This window comes from Tenebrio molitor, chromosome 2, assembly GCF_963966145.1.
Source record: "Tenebrio molitor chromosome 2, icTenMoli1.1, whole genome shotgun sequence".
NCBI lineage: Eukaryota > Metazoa > Arthropoda > Insecta > Coleoptera > Tenebrionidae > Tenebrio > Tenebrio molitor.
In genome coordinates this window covers 18,629,260-18,647,455 of record NC_091047.1, presented here as the reverse complement: position 1 = coordinate 18,647,455, position 18,196 = coordinate 18,629,260, and the positions used below count along the sequence as shown (strand labels likewise).

The 18,196-nt window shown below is 35.7% G+C and overlaps 3 protein-coding genes across 10 annotated transcripts; 2 read left to right on the top strand and 1 right to left on the bottom strand.

Annotated features, from left to right (window-relative positions):
- Positions 1-69: 69 nt before the first annotated feature.
- On the top strand, positions 70-1,396 carry LOC138123125 (uncharacterized). Its single transcript, XM_069037674.1, has 4 exons — positions 70-406; positions 456-610; positions 665-867; positions 915-1,396. The coding sequence occupies exons 1-4, from the start codon at positions 272-274 to the stop codon at positions 1,268-1,270; spliced, it is 849 nt and encodes a 282-aa protein (XP_068893775.1). The 5' UTR covers positions 70-271; the 3' UTR covers positions 1,271-1,396.
- Positions 1,347-17,795, top strand: Eps-15 (Epidermal growth factor receptor pathway substrate clone 15). 7 transcript variants are annotated; one of them, XM_069037643.1, is made up of 17 exons: positions 1,597-1,711; positions 1,939-1,983; positions 2,267-2,674; positions 2,726-2,836; positions 2,887-3,254; positions 3,305-3,470; positions 9,925-10,077; positions 13,687-13,776; positions 14,031-14,093; positions 14,216-14,413; positions 14,470-14,658; positions 14,728-14,824; positions 14,882-14,949; positions 16,042-16,158; positions 16,221-16,487; positions 16,548-16,623; positions 16,852-16,995. In XM_069037643.1, the coding sequence occupies exons 1-17, from the start codon at positions 1,679-1,681 to the stop codon at positions 16,860-16,862; spliced, it is 2,460 nt and encodes an 819-aa protein (XP_068893744.1). In that variant the 5' UTR covers positions 1,597-1,678; the 3' UTR covers positions 16,863-16,995. The 7 variants fall into 7 exon arrangements, with proteins under 7 accessions (XP_068893746.1, XP_068893741.1, XP_068893743.1 ...); XM_069037645.1 differs by lacking the exons at positions 1,597-1,711; positions 16,548-16,623 and adding an exon at positions 1,347-1,451 and having other exon boundaries at positions 16,852-17,795; XM_069037640.1 differs by lacking the exons at positions 1,597-1,711; positions 16,548-16,623 and adding an exon at positions 1,513-1,551 and having other exon boundaries at positions 16,852-17,795.
- LOC138123116 (Ig-like V-type domain-containing protein FAM187A) lies at positions 2,171-9,925 on the bottom strand. 2 transcript variants are annotated; one of them, XM_069037660.1, is made up of 6 exons: positions 9,561-9,925; positions 9,255-9,516; positions 8,845-9,207; positions 8,608-8,789; positions 8,397-8,552; positions 2,171-3,666 (listed from the first exon to the last, which is right to left on the bottom strand). In XM_069037660.1, exons 1-6 carry the CDS (start codon positions 9,878-9,880, stop codon positions 3,492-3,494), a joined length of 1,458 nt encoding a protein of 485 aa, XP_068893761.1. In that variant the 5' UTR covers positions 9,881-9,925; the 3' UTR covers positions 2,171-3,491. The 2 variants fall into 2 exon arrangements, with proteins under 2 accessions (XP_068893761.1, XP_068893762.1); XM_069037661.1 differs by having other exon boundaries at positions 9,255-9,378.
- Positions 17,796-18,196: the final 401 nt, after the last annotated feature.

The following is an 18,196-nucleotide window of genomic DNA, read 5'->3' as shown; positions in this document are numbered from 1 at the left end:
TTTTAAAAATAAGATGTGGTGCTGTTTTTATTGAACAATTTTTATTCTCGAGAAACAAATCATTTAATTTGACGCAACTTATTTTCTGTTGGCTATTATGTGTTTTTGTACTTCTAATAATATCACCAACCAACAAGAGATAAAAGTCCCTAGCGAACTATTTAAAATAAGATATCACTGAAGAGTTTCACTTGTTTAAAAAATCATTTAAAGTAAGTTTCATTTTTAACCTAATTCGGTCTAAAGTAGCAACAGATTTTTCTTCTAAAATATGGAAGATACGAAGTCATTGTTGATGATGGTGCTACACAAGATATTTCAGAATCAACCCAAAACTATAGAAAATACTTTTCAATTAATCCACAGTTTCAATAATGGAAAGATAGAGAAGAGAAATTATGAAAAGGTAGTGCGGATTTGTTGTTTACGTTGAATGAATATTTTTAGTCTTGCAGACGTTGAAAACAATCTGCGATTTAATGAACGATCAGTTACCGTCACCCATCTTGGTGTATATTTTGACTTTGGTCGACATGCCGCAAGATTTTGACTCTCAGTCTCCAATTATAGAGAAAATGCGAAGGACCCACGATTACCTGCCTGAAATAAAGTAGGACAATCAAATAATCGCCCTCATTTATAATAAACTGTATTGGTTGTGCAGCGTGAGGCCACATCTTTTGGAGTATTTAAATAATATAAAACCGTCCAACAATTTGAAAAGTCGCAATAACGACAGAGTCGAGGTATCATTAGAGAAAAACAAAAATGTCGCTGAAAGTAAAGTCGCCATTAAAGTGCAACCAAATTTCGTGAAACCGGCAAGAGTGTTGAAGAGGACCAGAAAATTGCTTCCGAAAATTACCGGTATTGTCGTATTATGACTACTAAACTTGACTAAAAATTTGTTATAGAGACTCCGAAACGACTACTGGATATTTGCGCCACCTACGTTGTGCGAAATGAAAATGCTTTGAAAGAAATGTACAAAAGGCAACAAATGCGAGCCTGGCGGTTGATAAACGACGAAGCCTTGCTGGAATCCGAGCTGAAACAGTGTTACGACGTTGTCAAAGATCTCAATAAGAAAATGAAATGGTTGCGCGAAATCGAGTCAGAGAATATTACGTTTCAACTGTTGATGGAGGAATACAAAAACAGCGACATTTTCCTGAAAGAAAATCACATGTTTCATGTACTAGAAAAGGATCCGTTCGAACTTTCAGAGGAGTGCGAGAGAGCCATAAAAACCTTGTTCGAAAACGAATAGTTTATTTATTTTTCTTGTAACGTAGCTTAGATTTAAATTTCGTGCCAGTTGTGTTAATGTTGGCAGCATTTTTCAACTTGTTATTGATTGTACTTGTGATTGGTCGAATAAAAATTTATTTACCAATAGGAGAACACTCGGAACATTCGAAAAGATGGCTGCGTTGCCGTCACCGACACAGGTACGATTTGGAAATTTCTCTTAGAACCCACGAAATTTACTGAACATTTTCGCGACTATCAGAGAGTTAAAGTGATATGACTGCCGTGAATGAATTTGTGGTGACGTTTCTCAGTTATTTGTGACCTAAACATTATTTATTGCGACTTCTCTTATCATGTCTTAATTGTGACAGTGGGCGGTGTTAAAGCTGAATATTTTTATCAATAATTTATAATTATCACAGTAATGCTCGACTCTCGAAGAGTTTTCCTCTTGTGTGTAAGAATCGGTCAATATTAAAACTCATCTGTTGAATGTCAGAGTTTGGCACACCCTTAAATGAGAGTTTTTCAAAAAGTTGTCAAATGTCAGGGAATTTTTGAAATTTTGTAAATTATCAAATTAAAAATGTGCATTTTTATGTATGAATGTTAGTAAACATCTTGTAGGGTAGCACTTTGAATTTTTGTAGTCTTGATTCGATTAGAATACGAAGTATGTTTCAGGTGGCTGGAAACCACAGTGCCATATATGAGACTTACTACAATGTGGTAAGTACACAGTGGCGTGGTGTTAAAATACTGTCAATATGTAGATAATAAGTGGCACAATTCAACAGCAGACAAGGCCAAATCAATAAATTCCATTTGATCATTCTAAATAAACTTTGGCAGATTAATTAATAATTCATTGTGAACCTGAAAACATAAGCTTTGCAATTATACAATAAGCAGTAAAGCCTCTTGTTCATATGTAATGAGTTAAGGATAGTTGAATAATTACATGTTAATGTAATTTAAAAAAAAAAACATTAATTATTTTTTTGTGTTCCAGGTGGATCCAAATGGGTTTGGTACAGTTGGGGGCATGGAAGCCGCACGTTTCCTTAAACGATCCGGGTTAAGCGACGTGATTCTGTCGAAAATATGGGACCTTTCTGACCCCGGTGGACGCGGTTGTCTCGACAAATCCGGCATGTTTGTAGCTTTAAAATTAGTCGCACTTGTACAAAATGGTAAAGACTTAACTATTTCTAACGTCAATATGGATGTACCCCCTCCAAAAATGGGAGACATCCCCCTACCCAAACCCGTGAAACCTCCACCACCTAGCAATACTCCGTTGATCACCTCCCTACCTCCGACCGCAGTCGACTGGACTGTGAAACCATCAGAACGCGAGAAGTACGACAAATTGTTTGATTCTTTACAACCGACGAACGGATTGATCCCAGGCAATAAAGTAATACAACCGGTTCAAATGTAGACTCGACGTTAATTTGTCATTTTCAAGGTGAAAAATGTGTTGTTAGAGTCAAAATTGCCGTTCGAAACTTTGGGTAAAATTTGGGACTTGGCGGATCAAGACAAAGATGGGATGTTGGACAGGCACGAGTTTGTTGCCGTAAGTCTGCAATGCTTCAAGTATTGTGATGTAAAGACTGCTATTTTTAGGCCATGCACCTAGTTTATAAAGCTCTTGATAAATACGCAATTCCGAATACTTTGCCCTCTGAGCTTATGCCACCAGCTAAAACGAAAAATAACCCGCCCATGGTAACCCCGTTGTTGAGCCGAGGATTAGACGGCGTCAAACCAGACATTCCACCGCCTCCAGTTACTGCACCGGTTGTTTCAGCAATGAAACCTGTCCAAACTGTACAGCCGACGATCCCGTGGGTCGTGACGCCCGACGAAAAAGCCAAATCTGACGCTCTTTTTATCAAGAGCGACATCGATAAAGATGGCTTTGTGTCGGGACAAGAAATTAAAAATGTTTTTCTCCAGTCGGGCGTACCTCAGCATGTTCTGGCTCATATTTGGTAAAACCGACACGAAGTCTGGGTTCGTATATTTTAATAGATGTTTGCAGGGCTCTATGTGATATTAAACAAAGTGGAAAGCTGAACAATGAACAATTTGCTTTAGCTATGTGGTTCGTGGCTCGATGCCTAAAAGGAGTTGAACCGCCACCAACTTTGACCCCAGACATGGTACCACCCAGCTTCCGGTCAGTCAAATCGGCTGATGGATTAGTGGTGAGTTTTTTGAATTTTTTTTTATGTCGCATTGCGCGCGGCTTTCCGCCGGAAAAAGGCTTTCACAAAAACATACAGAAATATTGAAAATATTAAAACGGCACCGAATAGCATGATGTGATGACTGAAATCCAAAGACAGTCTTTTTTCAACGACCAGTCGCACCGTCCCTGCCAAGTCTTGGTGTTGCCAACAGCTGAAATTAAAACGATTTAGAATTCAATTGAGTACGTTGGTAAAACATTTTTAAATAAATTTTCGCCACGCCTGTGTAGTAGTGCGATTTTTTAACTTTTTAAAACCGTTTTACTTCGAAATAATAAATTCGTACAGAGTGTCAGTGTTTTTATTGAGCTTTTTATGTTTAGATATTTATGGCAGTAGATTAAATTGATCACAGTATCGTATTTAAAAGTCAAGTACTTTTGTTCAATCAAAATAATAAACCCCAGTAAAATTAATAATACAAGTGCAGTAAGATATTTATATAGTAGATGTTCAATAATAGTGCCTCCTATTCAGAAAACTCCAGTGTGACATTTGCCTTTTAAATGTAAATTTCTTAATTTATTTCATAAGTACTGACCATCTAATATTTTAATTGACTGTACATAGGACCTAATCATCCTATTACCGACCCAAATTTCAAAAGATTATCATTAATTATATCATTTTGGGAAGCTCGAAATGTCAAAAATGTCGGGAGTTTTGTGAATGGGTTATACAGGTTATTGTAAATGATTGTAGTCGAAGCAGGCCATGCCCATGTTATGAAATTTTTGCCGCTTTCATGTGAACTCTCAATTTTTGTCGCTGTCACTGTCATTTTTTAGGTGAAAAGTGCGGTGATGTTTGATTGTTTATTATTTTTCAATTAACGATAGAATCCAAAAATATTGAGTTATTTTGCAACCAATTCTAAAAATATTGAGTTGTTTTGCATCCAATTTAACTCCTGTATGTGAACGGTGCATACTCACGTATTCACATCATTTTGATGTTTTTTTGGCATGAGTGGGCCAATTTAAAACGCGAGTAAAACGAGCGTTTTAAAGGTCCACGGGTTCACAGAGGAGAAAATTTTCAAATTTTGAGTGTCGAAAAAATGGTTAGTTAAACTTACGGGCGCTAAAAAATTTGTGCATGCAACTTGTTAGTAAAGTATCTTTTGTTTACTCGGCGGATTTGCGCACTCGCTGCGCCCGTGCGGCAAATTTTCCTTCTCGTAAAAAAAGTATTACATACTTTACTCACTTGTTGGATAAATAACTATTTTTGTTCGACGAGCCCTTAAAAGCTCCAAATCGCTTAAAATCGCTTCGTTTTGACAAGTTGTGACATTTATCAAAATCCGTTCACACAGGAGAAAATTCTCAAAGTCTGACAGTGTCGAACAAAAAAAAATAAATTACACATGTCCAGTAAACATTATAAATGATCAAAAATCATAAATGTAGAACAAAAAAAGTATTTTATAGGGCAATAAACGCGCAGTAGAAATGATAAACACTCAGTAGAATAATTATAATCGCTCAGCAATATTATAAATGTTCATCGATTAGATAATAGGTATAACTTGAAAACTGTCAAATGTAGAAAATGGTTTTAAAGAGACGAAACAGGAAGGAAAATATATTTTTGTATGAAACTAACAAAAATAAATTATTAAATCAACAAATACAAAACTTTAAAGTTATCAGCTGTACCCAATACTTGAGTAATAGTCTGTGCTTGTTGTTGGAGTAGCAAATATTTCTCGAAATAATGACAAATAAAAGTTAATGCATCGTTAAATAAAATAGTACAACAAACACCTAACCTTAAATACCGAACCGGTGAAATCACCTTTGCTGAGCTACCGAGCTTTGATTATTTTTATTGTGCAAATTGGAATACAACTACAGGCATTTGCTATTTTTTCGAAACACAATGATTGATCATTTTCAACTTGTTACTGTGCCAAATGTAATATGTATGTGTTTTACTGATCATTTTTGCTGAACGAAGAATAATTGATTAGCGAACGCTTTATTGGTACCCGATTATTATTAATAACTAGCTTTTGCGTGCGACGTTGCTCGAATGCTCGCGCATATAAAGGAATGTGTGACAGCGTCAATATTAAGCTGAATTTTTAGTTGTAAATTAGTCCAAAATATCTGCTTGAGCTGTTTCCGATCAATTACTGAAGCGTTGTTAAAAAAATTAGTAGCCAGGTCACTTCAGATCACTTTTAAAGAATCAACTCATCTAACGTAACAAATTAGGAAATGAAATTAATAATGAATTGTCATATTATTTTCGCAGAGTCCCTTTGAGTGTTTAGTAATATGACATAAATTTGCTTTTACGATAAATTAACGTTTTATGAACTACCGAGGGCTGTAGCTCAGAGGCGCCTAAGAGAGTGGGTGCCTAAAGTTTTTTTCTTTCTATTTTAACTATCGGGTGTTTTTTTAAATTTCACCTCATAGTATGTAAAACTTAAGATTTAAACAGCTGATCCGTAATCCGTAACCTGTAGTGCGTTCACAATCGACTCTTCAACGCCTACTACGAGGTGAAATTTAAAAAAACACCCGATATATTAAAATTAAATTTAAAATTTATTTCTGACGTTTAGAATTGCAATGTAAAAAAACATAAGATGTGAGGTGACACGACCGAATGCTGCTTAAATTAAAATCGACGAAACAGAAATAAGTGAGGCGAACTCATAGCATTACGTTATACTCGATACAGATCTATCACTACTGCGTAGCTCCCTGACGTATCGTGGTGAAACAAAGAGCAGAACACAATTAGGAATTCTCCCATTCTAACAAATCTTGTTTGACGAAAACGGAATTATTCGTTTTTGAGTTGAACGGATTCAAGCAGAGAACCAGAGACACAAATATTCTAAAAACAGCTGAAATGTCTTTGATATCGCGCAAGGAAGCCAAAATACAATCTAATCAATAAAAAAGAGATAAAGGCCGTGCAACCATACTAACGGCCATGACGAAGAAAGTTTTTACCTCAACTCCAACAAATAAAGTTGTGTATGGGAAACCCAGTCACCATTTTCTTCGTTTCTATTTGAAAAAATAAGTGACGGTTTATTAACTTACACCGAACGTTTTTAGATATTTTGTTTTCTATAGCTGCCCCTTATCTCTTTCTTTGTTGATTATGTTGAATAAACCAGTGAATTACGTTTCTTAAAAAATAGGAAAATGGATGTATAAAAGGAACATACAGGGTGTTTTCGAAGTTGAGGCGTTCCTTTTAACATGTGATAGTATGCGTTGTTCTAAAGAGTTTTAGCCAAAATCACCTTAGTAAAATGTGTACGGCAATGAAGATACAATAAGTTAATTTTTTTGAAATTTTTGAAACCGGTCCTTCTCAAATTTGCGCTGATTTGTTAGAAAAAAATCAAATTAGCATGGACGTGAATCAAAAATACTGTCAGAGTTGTCACCTAATTAGTCGGAATTGCTTTATCATTACGAAAATAATGAGCTCACTGATATGTTGCTAATGTAATGGGCAATGTTATCACGTTATCAAAATGCAGCTGCGGCGTCCAGAGAGTATTATGCAGAGCGATTTCCAGAAAGATACCATCCTGGGTCACGTCAGTTATTAATCTAGTACAGCGGAGAAATAGACAGGACCGGATTCAAAATTTTAGAAAACCATAAAAGTATACAATAAATTATGTCCGTTAATACAAACATTTTACTAAGAAGATTTAGGCTAAAATTCTTAAGAATAATGTGTAGTACCTCGTGTTACAAGGAACTCCTCAACTTCGAAAACACCCTGTATATGTAGTAAATTCATTTTTTAACGTCCGTCAAAAAAAGTGCAAGTTTTTTTTCATTCGTTTGCGTTCATAAAATATGTGATTTTTGAATCGGTCAAGAAGCGTTAAAAAAAGTGCCATAGCGGTTCATTTTTGCACGCATTTTGCGTTAAAAAAAGTGCCGTAGCGTGTCGTTTTTTAACGCAATTATAAAATTTTTCATTCATAATTAGTTTTTTTTTTAACGAATTCGTATGTAAATTGGGATTTTTTTTGGCATGAGTAGGTCCACGGGTTCACGCAGAAGATTTTAAAATTTTGAGTGTCAAAAAAATTGGTATCTAAAATTACGGGCGCCAAAAAATTTTTTTTGTTTGACACTGTCAGAATTTGAGAATTTTCTCCTGTGTGAACTGATTTTGATAAATGTCACAACTTGTCAAAACGAAACATCAACCTAATTTTAAAGATTTTAAGCAATTTGGAGCCTTTAAGGGGCTCGTCGAACAAAAAAACGTTGTATTCAACTCGTTTCACTCGCGTTTTAAAATGGTCCACGCGTGCCAAAAAAGGCCCAATTTACACACAAACTCGTCAAATAAACTAATATTGTATGCAACTCGTTAGTAAAGTATCTTTTTTTTACTCGGCGGATTTGCGCACTCGCTGCTAGTTCGTCATTATAAAAATGAATTTACTATAGTTCTTGGTTCATTGGAGCTTTTATGGTGTGTGCTTGGTTGTGTTTAAATAGGCTTAACCCTGACGGAAACTCTTAACATATTTAATTACCTTTTTCGTTATTTGTCTGTTCGTTATATTATATGTATTGTATAATTTTTATTCGTAAAATAAGTTATTAAAAATAAAAACAAATATTGACGGAGAGTTCGATCTCTATTGTTAGGTTTCTAACTATGAAATACGGATTAAATTTTTTGTTTTGAAATTCCCCTCCCAAGATTTTTCGATAAATTCAATTGGAAAAACAATTCGTGCTATTAAAGCCATCAGTTTAAGTTAATAATCACAATACAAACTTTTGTAAAATTTGCTTTAAAGTTTAACTTTTAAACATTTGTCGGACCCGCTAAGAATTGTAACGTTCCCAGGTTTTTTTTTGTGGATTTTACCTGTAAATATTTGTATCCGCAAGTTTAGTCTCTTTGATGTGTATTTTGTCGGTGATGCTAATGTAGATTCGACCTTTCGATTCGACCACTAAAAGTTCTGGAACGAGTTTTTTCGATCCTATTTGCCATTGTACCGGAACGTCGGAGTTTAAATTTCTGCAATTAGTAAAATTTACAGGGACGGAATGAAAAAGGTTAATCTTTTGCACACCCTGGGCACGTCAAAATAGCCTTTTTGCCCTTTTCGGCATACTGCAGTGACCTCTCGACAGACGGTTGTATCGAAGGTATTCCTTGCAGTACCGAATAAATTCCTGCAGAATTGTTTGCTCGTTCAATAACGTTACCGTTTTTATCTCGGACCTCAAATATTTTGTCTTCTGGACAGTTAATCTTTAAAAACAATAAATTCAATTAACATCATTCGAAACTTTACCAGTTACTATACCTTGCAGTACCCCGACATGATCTCATTTTTACGGCCGGTTACGTGGTGCAATTTTTTCAACGAGTGCGGTAAAATGTGCGATTTACAAGGTATGCCAAATTTGAAAATTCGTAACAGTTCGTAGTGCTGTTGTGGTATATTGACTGTTTCTATTTCTTCAGTTTGATTTCTGGGGTTGACGTCGCGAGCGTGATTTTCTTCGTATTTTACGATGCAGTACCCCAAACGGTGTCTTCGTCCTATCTGGTTGCATTTATTGCAAGATGTCCAAGGTGTCCACTCCGTGTCCACCACCAAATTGTAACCGCTAATCGACTCGGATTTTTGTGAGTACGGTCCTGTAGGTGCTTCGGCAGTGTGCACCTTAAATCAGTTCGATAATTTCAAATTGAAGCGACGTTCTCGTTTACTTCTGTCAGATCTTCGTCATCACCCTCGAACACTGTCAAAAAATAAGGTGGCGCCTGGGTTTTACCAATTCTGCACACGTACTGTCCAGATTCTTGTTTTCTCAAGTTGTAAATTTGCAGTGATCTATCAGAAGGCGACAAAAGAATGTTTTCAGTGGATTCCACTGGCACGAGCTTTGAGCTTCCAATTTCTGCCCAGTACCATTCTACCGAGTCAATTTTCATCGTTTCTTCGGGGCTCAAGCACAGTTTACATTCGAGTCTGTTTCGTTTGTTAATCGACAACAAGAATGTATCGCTATTTACCTTATCGAGCTAGATTCCACGACCTGTACGGCTTCTGGAGTCACAGAGAAGTCACGACCAAGATTCGTATTTTGCGCCTCCAAACACCCATAATAATCGTCCCATTTCTCTTTGTTCATTTGACGGTATTTTTCATTCGTACCGGGGTATTCTGTCAAGTCGAATCCCAAAAAGTGCCACGTCTTGTCCTTTCCAAATTTCTTCTTGTAAGCCTCTTTAGATTTCTGTTTGAGTTTCTTGAGGGCGTTGCTGAAGATCGTGTGTGTTGGAGGTACGATTTGAGAAAACACCAAAACTGTTATCAGACATTTCGTGTACATTTTGACAAGTGTCGTTAAGGTAATTAAAAAAAAAATTGTTTTAGGAAAACAACAATACGAGATACTCCAATCCGGAACTGGACATGATTAGTAAAGATATTGAAGAGTTGGCAAGAGAAAAGCTGGCACTGGAAACGGACATTGCCCAAAAAGAAGCGGATATTAAAATAAAGAGCGGCGAAATTAAAAGTTTACAGGTATGTGAGTGTGGTATGTTGATATTCGCTCCTAAATTAATTTACAGGGGTTTTTGCACTTTTTATTTTGGGTAATTTTACAAGAACCGCTGTAAATCGTTTTTTAAAATTGTTGAAAATTTTATTTTGACTCTTGTGGTTCAATATAATTATATCCGTAATTCGTGATTGTTTTAATAAAACACTAATAAAATTGCTAGGTTTAGCTTTATATGACGTTGTTTTTAAAAGTACATAATTGTAAAGGTGAAAAGATTTTATATTCCGTTTTATGTTTTACAATAAACGTACAAAAGAAACAATTTCACTGGGTAAGATGAGGTTATTAAATAACAGCTTATTTTTACTAATGGGATTACACTCGTATGTACTGATTGCGTAAGTTGATTTAGTAGCCACGTACAGTTGCGAGCAATAAATTTTGGTCGTCAAGGTCATTTTTTGACGCAATCGAAAATGCTCCATTGTAAAACAGTCGTAAATATCATAACCGATCATCATATCGTATGACATTAATTGTCATTTTTTTTCTCATTTTTTGACACTTTGTTGACAAGGGCATAATCAGGCAGGGAAATTTTTTAAATTTGTGACAATCTAACCAAATTTTGAAATGACATTGACGACCAAAATTTATTGTTCGCGACAGTACATGAAGGCAAAAATGAAGCCAATAATGAGCGGTGCGAAGACTAGGATTTTAAGCATTTTTTTTTTTTTTTCATTTAAATTAAAATTATTTTCCATTAAACACTTTAAAAAAGTGTGTTGCAAATTTTAAGAGTGAGCCCTCTACGGAGCGAGCGCATTTGTCATTCAGTATCGTTTAATTTCCATGGTCTCTCATATTACAATGTTTTGTGTGAAGTAGGTAGGTATCTAATAAATATGTATAATCAATATGGAATCTGCAAGACATCACCACAACAGGACCTTTATCATAAAACCATGTTTATAAAGTATATCAAGAATTAACGTCTTATAGCAACGACGATAAGCTAAATAAACTATTCAAGTTAAAATAAAATAATTTTTATTACAGTATTAGGTATATGATTAAAGTAATTCGCTTAGCATTGCAGTAATGGAATTACACGTGAATATACTTTGTTACATTTTTTTTTTACGTGAACGTATAAAACATTTTTATCCACAATTACCTTATAATTGAAGTTTTATCCACACTTATGAACCGTATAAAGTAACACTTTATCCACTAGTGGAATAATGAAATCACTTTATTCCACTAGTGGAATAATGAAAAAATACAATCTTAAATCAATCTTTCTTCCATTTTCACCAACTTGCACAGCGTTCTGTACAAATGGAGTCGATAAACAATCAAAAATAAATAGCGACTATTCAACACCTCCCATGTTTTTTAGTTAATTTCAATGATTTTTGAGGTGACATCCGCTGTCAGAGTGTAATGTCAAATCATTTTTTGATGACATGAGATGAAATTTTGGCGATTCTGATTTTAAATCGCTGTAATTGTGGATAAAACGTTGTATTGCATTCGTGTTTTAGTCGCATTTTATCCACTTAAGAATATTAAACGCTCGTGCGTTCGCACTCGCGGTTAAAAATTCTTGCGTGGATAAAATGCTATCTAAAACACTTATACAATAAATAACTATTATTTCGTTACATAATTCATTATTGTATTTTTAAATATTTAACTTATCGAGAATTGTAAATGGATTGACAAGGGTTGACATTTACGCCAAGTAGATGTGACAACATTGTACGACCTCGAGTGATTAGCTGTTGACGTCAGATCGTAAAATGTTAAGGCCCGGTTGTACAGATTATTCTAAATGATTGTAGTCGAAGTAGGCCATGCCCATGTTATCACATTTTTGCCGCTTTCATGTGAACTGTCAATTTTGTCGCTGTCACTGTCATTTTTTAGGTGAAAAGTGCGGTGATGAGAATTTTATTTATTTTTGTTAAATTAACGATTGAATCCAGAAACATTGAGATAAATACGTATGGCAACTATGAACAAAAATTGATGTGGCAACTGTGTGGGTGGGGTAGAACTGACAGTTGGATGACATTTCATAAGCGTACAGTTAATTTCAAAATTATAAAGTACACCTAATTTTCTACAGTGTGAAATGCACTTACACTTTTTGTCAATGATCAATTGATCAATGTTAATTTTGACAAACAAGTGCTTATTCTTTCCAAATTAGAAGAAGGGTGGTTGATCCAGAGGGTAGCCCAGGATTATAACATCGCGAAGAGCATCGTGCAGAGGATAAAACAGACAATATTATGGTGTTCTAAAATGTCAGCGACATTTTATGTTGTCAAACTTATCTAACCTACAGGCTGTTTGATGAAAAACGCCTCAACCCATAACTTTTTTATTTATGACCCGATTTCAATGAACAAAAAAATCAAAGATATGGTTTTTCAAGCGCTACAAAACAGCTATAAAATATATATTTTTTGGCGTTATCGTCAATAGCTAACGATTTCTTTTTTAAATAGACACATGTAGTTTTTTAGGCTTGGTCTGGTAAGGTTTTTTTTTCTGAATCTAATGATGTATTGAAAGTTATCATTTCATAGCTAACTGAAAAAAAAAGAAAACAATTTTTTGGGGTTCAGCTTATTAAAATTTTTTAAGAGTGCCGTGAAAAACAATCGGAATACAAAGTACGATGAATGTCATCTAAACGTCAGCTTAAAAATTTTCATCTGCTTTTTTAAACTTTTTTTATTTAAGTATAAAATAATAACATTGTCAGTCATGCAGGCTAGCAGTCATTTGACTATTATTTTATGTTCGAGTGTAATAAAAATCGTAATTAGTCAAAAACAAAAATGTAATAGAAAAAATAATAATAATACATGTTTTCCAAGAATATTAAAACTCTTCAAGATTGCACCTGAAGATTTTCAAACTCACACTTGACATTTGTTGCTATTTGTACTCCAATTGTTTTTCACGGCACACTCGAAAATTTCATAAGCTGAACCACAATTAAAAATTGTTTTATTTTTTTTTTCAGTCAGTTATGGATCAAACGATAACTTTTAATACACCATTACATTCAGAAAAAAATACTTCACCAGACTAAGCCTAAAAAACTACATGTGTCCATTTAAAAAAAAAAAGTTGACTATCGGTAGCTACTGAAAATAACGCCAAAAAATAAAATTTTATGGCTGCTTCGTAGCGCATGAAAAACCATATCTTTGGTTTTTTTGTTCATTGAAATCGGATAATAAATAAAAAAGTTATGGGTTGAGGCGTTTTTTATCAAACAACCTGTACTTATATAAAAAAGATGACGCTCAAATTTCAAAAAGGCATCTTTACATGGGGAAAAAGCTGTAATAAATCGACTTCTTGATTTTTGAGGTGTACTCGATAATTTTGAAACTAACTGTACATTTAATTTTTTTTATACCATTGCACGTTGACTTGACAATTTTCAAAATAAATCGCGCCTACGACCTGTCAAAGAAATGTCAAACTCTATCCTACCCACACAGTTGCCACATACATTTTCGTACATAGTTGCTATAATTATTATATCTACAATCATTTTAAATCACGCAATATTTTCAATTTTTTTTTTTTTTTGTCAGAGTGAACTTGATACCTTGGCGGCAACTTTGAAGCAGCTGGAAAACCAAAAGGGAGAGGCGCAAAAAAGGTTAAACGATCTTAGAGCTCAGGTAATCAAATATGCCATAACGAATTGAGTGTTTTGCCTTGCAAAGCTTCTGTTGCGTTCATTGCTAGAATTAACGCTTGCATTTACTTTTTTTTTTAATTAATATTAAACGGAAGAATTTACATGAGGCATGCCCGTTTTCTTTAGTCAACATGTTTGTGAATTCTTCAGTCACATTTCGGTTGTTTGTTAACTGCCTAAGTTGTAGGACGTTTACTTAGATTAGTTTTGGCATGTTGTCTTTTTTATTACTAGAAATATGAGGTAGACACGGAGATGGAAAAGATCGCGAAGGAAATCGCGGAAGAGACGGCCAAGGTAAGTCGTTTAACTAAATCACTTACGTACGTGTGCTGAGCTATGCAGTGGTGGCAGTTGATGTTTGTTTCCCCACCACCTCAACCAAAATCGCAATGATCGAAGTAAGAGTTGTGTTGTAGGTGGACAAATTGAGAACACAGGCTGCCGAACAAGCAGAGGCCGTTGCGGCCCAAGAGAGCGAATTGAATTCTAAGAAAGAACAACTCGAAGGACTCAGACAGGAAGAACAAAGACTGGAACAACAGAAAAAAGAAAGCGCCAATAAACTACAAAATCTTACAACCAATTTACAAGATACTCAACTCAATATTAGTCAAGTATGATCGTTAAACTTCAATTCGATCTTTGTTTTTACTAATTGGGATTTAATTAGGCAAAAGCTCTTATTACCCAGTTGCAAGAACAGACGCGACAGATGAACGACGCGATAGAGGCCTGCGATGCCGCCATTGAAACTGGGGATGCAACGTGTGTTATCGACACAACGTTGCGAATTCAACCAGATTTTCGCGATCCAGAATATACGAATGTGGGACTTATGAACGGAAACAGTAATAGACAGGTTTGTTGTAACAACAGAAAGAAACCTAAATAGTAGAGACGAATCAACAATGACCAACTATTGTTTTAGAACGGCTTTGGAGATGACAAAGACGATCCGTTCAGTAGCAAACAAAATGGTCCACTAAATACGTCGTCCGGTTTTGGAGAAGATCTTTTTAGTAACGGTTTGTTTTCGTGTCAACGCATCTTGGAGTTAATTTAATGGCGTGTTTTTTTTTTAGATACTTTCAAGAATGCCGATGCTTTCGAAGAGAGTGACCCGTTTAATTCTGCCTTCTCTAAGTCAAATGTACGTATTTTTATTGGCAGTTATTTGGAAACGATAAGCAATAACTTTTAAAATTTAATTAGCCAATAGTTCTTACATAGATTTGAAACAATGATCGGATTGTAAATTTCTACTAAAATGGGTAGAAAGTAAAGTTGGCGGCTGTGTTACCTTCTGGTACTTGTACTTTGTATGATTGGTAGCTTTGATCAAAATGTGACAGCTGCAGTAGGGCTGCGGTGACGATTAACTAATTTTTGTGCGTGTCGGAGTTGATTACAATTAGGTATAATTCCGTTTTATGTAAATACATACATAGTATTTATTTATTAAGCAACTGAATTGCATCTTTAATGTCGAGTGTGAAAGTTTCACGTGAAGTATTGAGGTAATTTAGTGTCGGTATTTTTTGCAGTCGCGTATAATTTGAAATTATATATATCGGGTGTGTCAAAAAGGACGGACACCAAAGAAGGTACACAATTTAGGGTAATTATGGAACATGAAGAAAACTTTTTTTTTGCTTTCGCGCTAGAGCTTTTGGAAGTTAGAACTAAACTAACTGTAAAACTAAATGATCATGTTGATGTGGGAACATAATTGTATGTGTCAACTCTCAAAGGTGCCCTCAACAGATATGCAAAAATTCCTTTCACGAAGGCGTTCGAAATCCGTTTCTTGCACAACATCATTTTGCAAAAATTTCAGCAGGGAGTGGACGGATAATGATGAGCCCAAGTGAAGGGACATTAGGTGGGGATCAGTGTTGTAAAAATACCGGTAATTTTTGTTTGGGTAATATTACCGGTTTTATTACGGTTTTTTTGGTAATTTTGGGTAATATTTGTAAAAACATCGCAATTAGTAATAAGAGTTCCGAAAATATAAATTGTATGTACAGTGCGACACTAAAAATTTACACATTCGATAGAAATTTGAAAAATTTTACTTTGTAAATTAACTTTTTATTAAAGATGTTGTCGGCGTCATCGGCTATGTCAATTTTAACAAATCATAGGCACGTGCCAAGTGTTAAAAGGACTAATTTTAAATAATATGCAACAATATAATGTGTTTATAATAATATGTTTATTTATGATTTTATTTATTTAGAATGGGTTTTCGTCCGATCCATTCGGAGGCAGTTCGTTTACTCCGGGTTCGGCGCCAAAGTCCGATCCCTTCGACGCATTCGGTGATTCACGCAAAAGTGTAGATTCAACAGTGGAGGTACTGATTGGTTTCGTAACTCACTTCCATTTCGTATCATTTTAACACTGATTGTTGCACAGGCCGATAAAGATCCGTTTGGTTGTGATCCCTTTGCGGTCTTGCATGCCCCCACAAGGGACGGAGCGCCACCTGCGCGACCCACAAGTCCTAGTCCGGCGCTACCTCCGAAGAAAAGTAAACAGCCGCCACCACGACCTGCACCACCCCGACCAGCGCAACCTCCTAACGTTAAAAGATCATCACAGACGGACCTGTTCAGTTCCGGAAGTGACACGTTCTCGCCAAGCGGTGGCGGTTTTGCTGATTTTTCAGATTTCGACTCTAAGGTAAAACGAGGCATGCTAGTTTTTGCTAAATTAGAAAATTTTCAAGTGTTTGCACCATAGTTACGTCCAAGATACCACCACCTCCTCTCCCGAAAGTCCATCACCACAAGATCCAAAAATTGTTTTGTGCTGTCCGGTATGGTTTTTTTTCTTCTCCCAATATACAGTTTATTTATTTGTTGTGTTCACAATTAATACTCTCGCTTTGGTTTTATTTAGTCAGTTCCCGACCTACGGCCCGCCCGCCAATTTATGCATGTGGAGCAAGTAATTTTTTGATCTAATAATTGCAGGAGGTCGAGTTTGTTACTAACATGCTAACACTGCCTTTGCAGCCTTAATAATCTTCACGTCTCCTCTTCAGTTTTCCAATAAGCCGACCGACAAGGTAACCGCACAGCCTAAAGGTTTGGACTTCACGGACGACCCATTCAGAGATTACCGTTACGAGGACCCGTTCAACATAAAATTCGACGACGAACCGTCGGACGTCAAGAGCGCCAGTTTGGGAAACGAAGTGGACGCGTTCGGTTGTAGGAAAACGGAAAATTTCGACAGTTCGAGCGGTGAGAAATTCGATCCGTTCGGATTGGACGGCAGACAGTCGGTCCCTCTGCCGGCGGCCGATCCGTTCGTCGGCGCGAGTGGCAGGGCCTCGGCCCCGATCGGTTCTGGAATCGTCAGTGAAGACCTTCAACTCGCTTGGGCCGCGCGCGAAAGTCTTAAACTCGAGGAAGACCGGAAAAAAAGACAGTTGCAAGAACAGGCAGATTTAGAATTAGCCATTAGTTTAAGTAAAGCTGAAAACAAGAAATCCTAGCTCACGTGAATAATAATCGACAATGAGCTTGACTGTGGTACTACGCATTTGTTCGATAGCTTTGTTTCTATTTCGCTTATCAGATGTAATATGGACATATCATTTGTATTTACGTTCAACTTTTCATTGACGTATCAAATTTCAATGTTACGGTTAAATCCTGATTATGCCTGTGCCTCTTTTACATTTTAATACTCGGTGGTTGATTCGCCACGAATTTTCAAATACTTTTCGACAACTATAAAATGGCAATATGTGTTTAATAGTAATACATATATCCTCATAATATAGGTCTCGAGCAAGAGCTGTTGGGGAAGTACATGCAGTATTCGTTAAGACTTACACAAGACAGAAACTATGATTTGTTTATTTTTTGATATCTATCACCCGAAAGCTTTATTTCGTTCAGTTATTGCCTTTTATGATTGATTTTTAGTCATGTAAATACTTATGTTATTGTTTAAAGTACAATATAATTGTTAATATTTGTTTTTGTTTTATTTTCGTTTCACACCGTTTAGTAATAAGTCTCTCGTCTAGCCTGGAATTAACCAACCAGCATCGTGCTTAAAGCTTCTTTGGATCAGTTACCGACAAAGGGACAAAAATATAACTATAGGACCGTTGAATCTTCCACTTTTTTGTAAATAATTGTTATTAAATATTGTAATTAGTGTATTAAAACGTTGAACTACTCTGATTATGTAATTCCTACTTACATTGGCTTCTCTAATGTAAACTTGACAATAGTCTTCATTGTAGTAGACTTAAGTGTGCATATGATGAATTAACTGAAATACTATAATAATCTGCAGTCCGTGGAAATGGTGTGCCAGTATGACTTATCTTTCCTTAGTTTTGGGATCCACTCGTGAAGACTGTCCGCGAA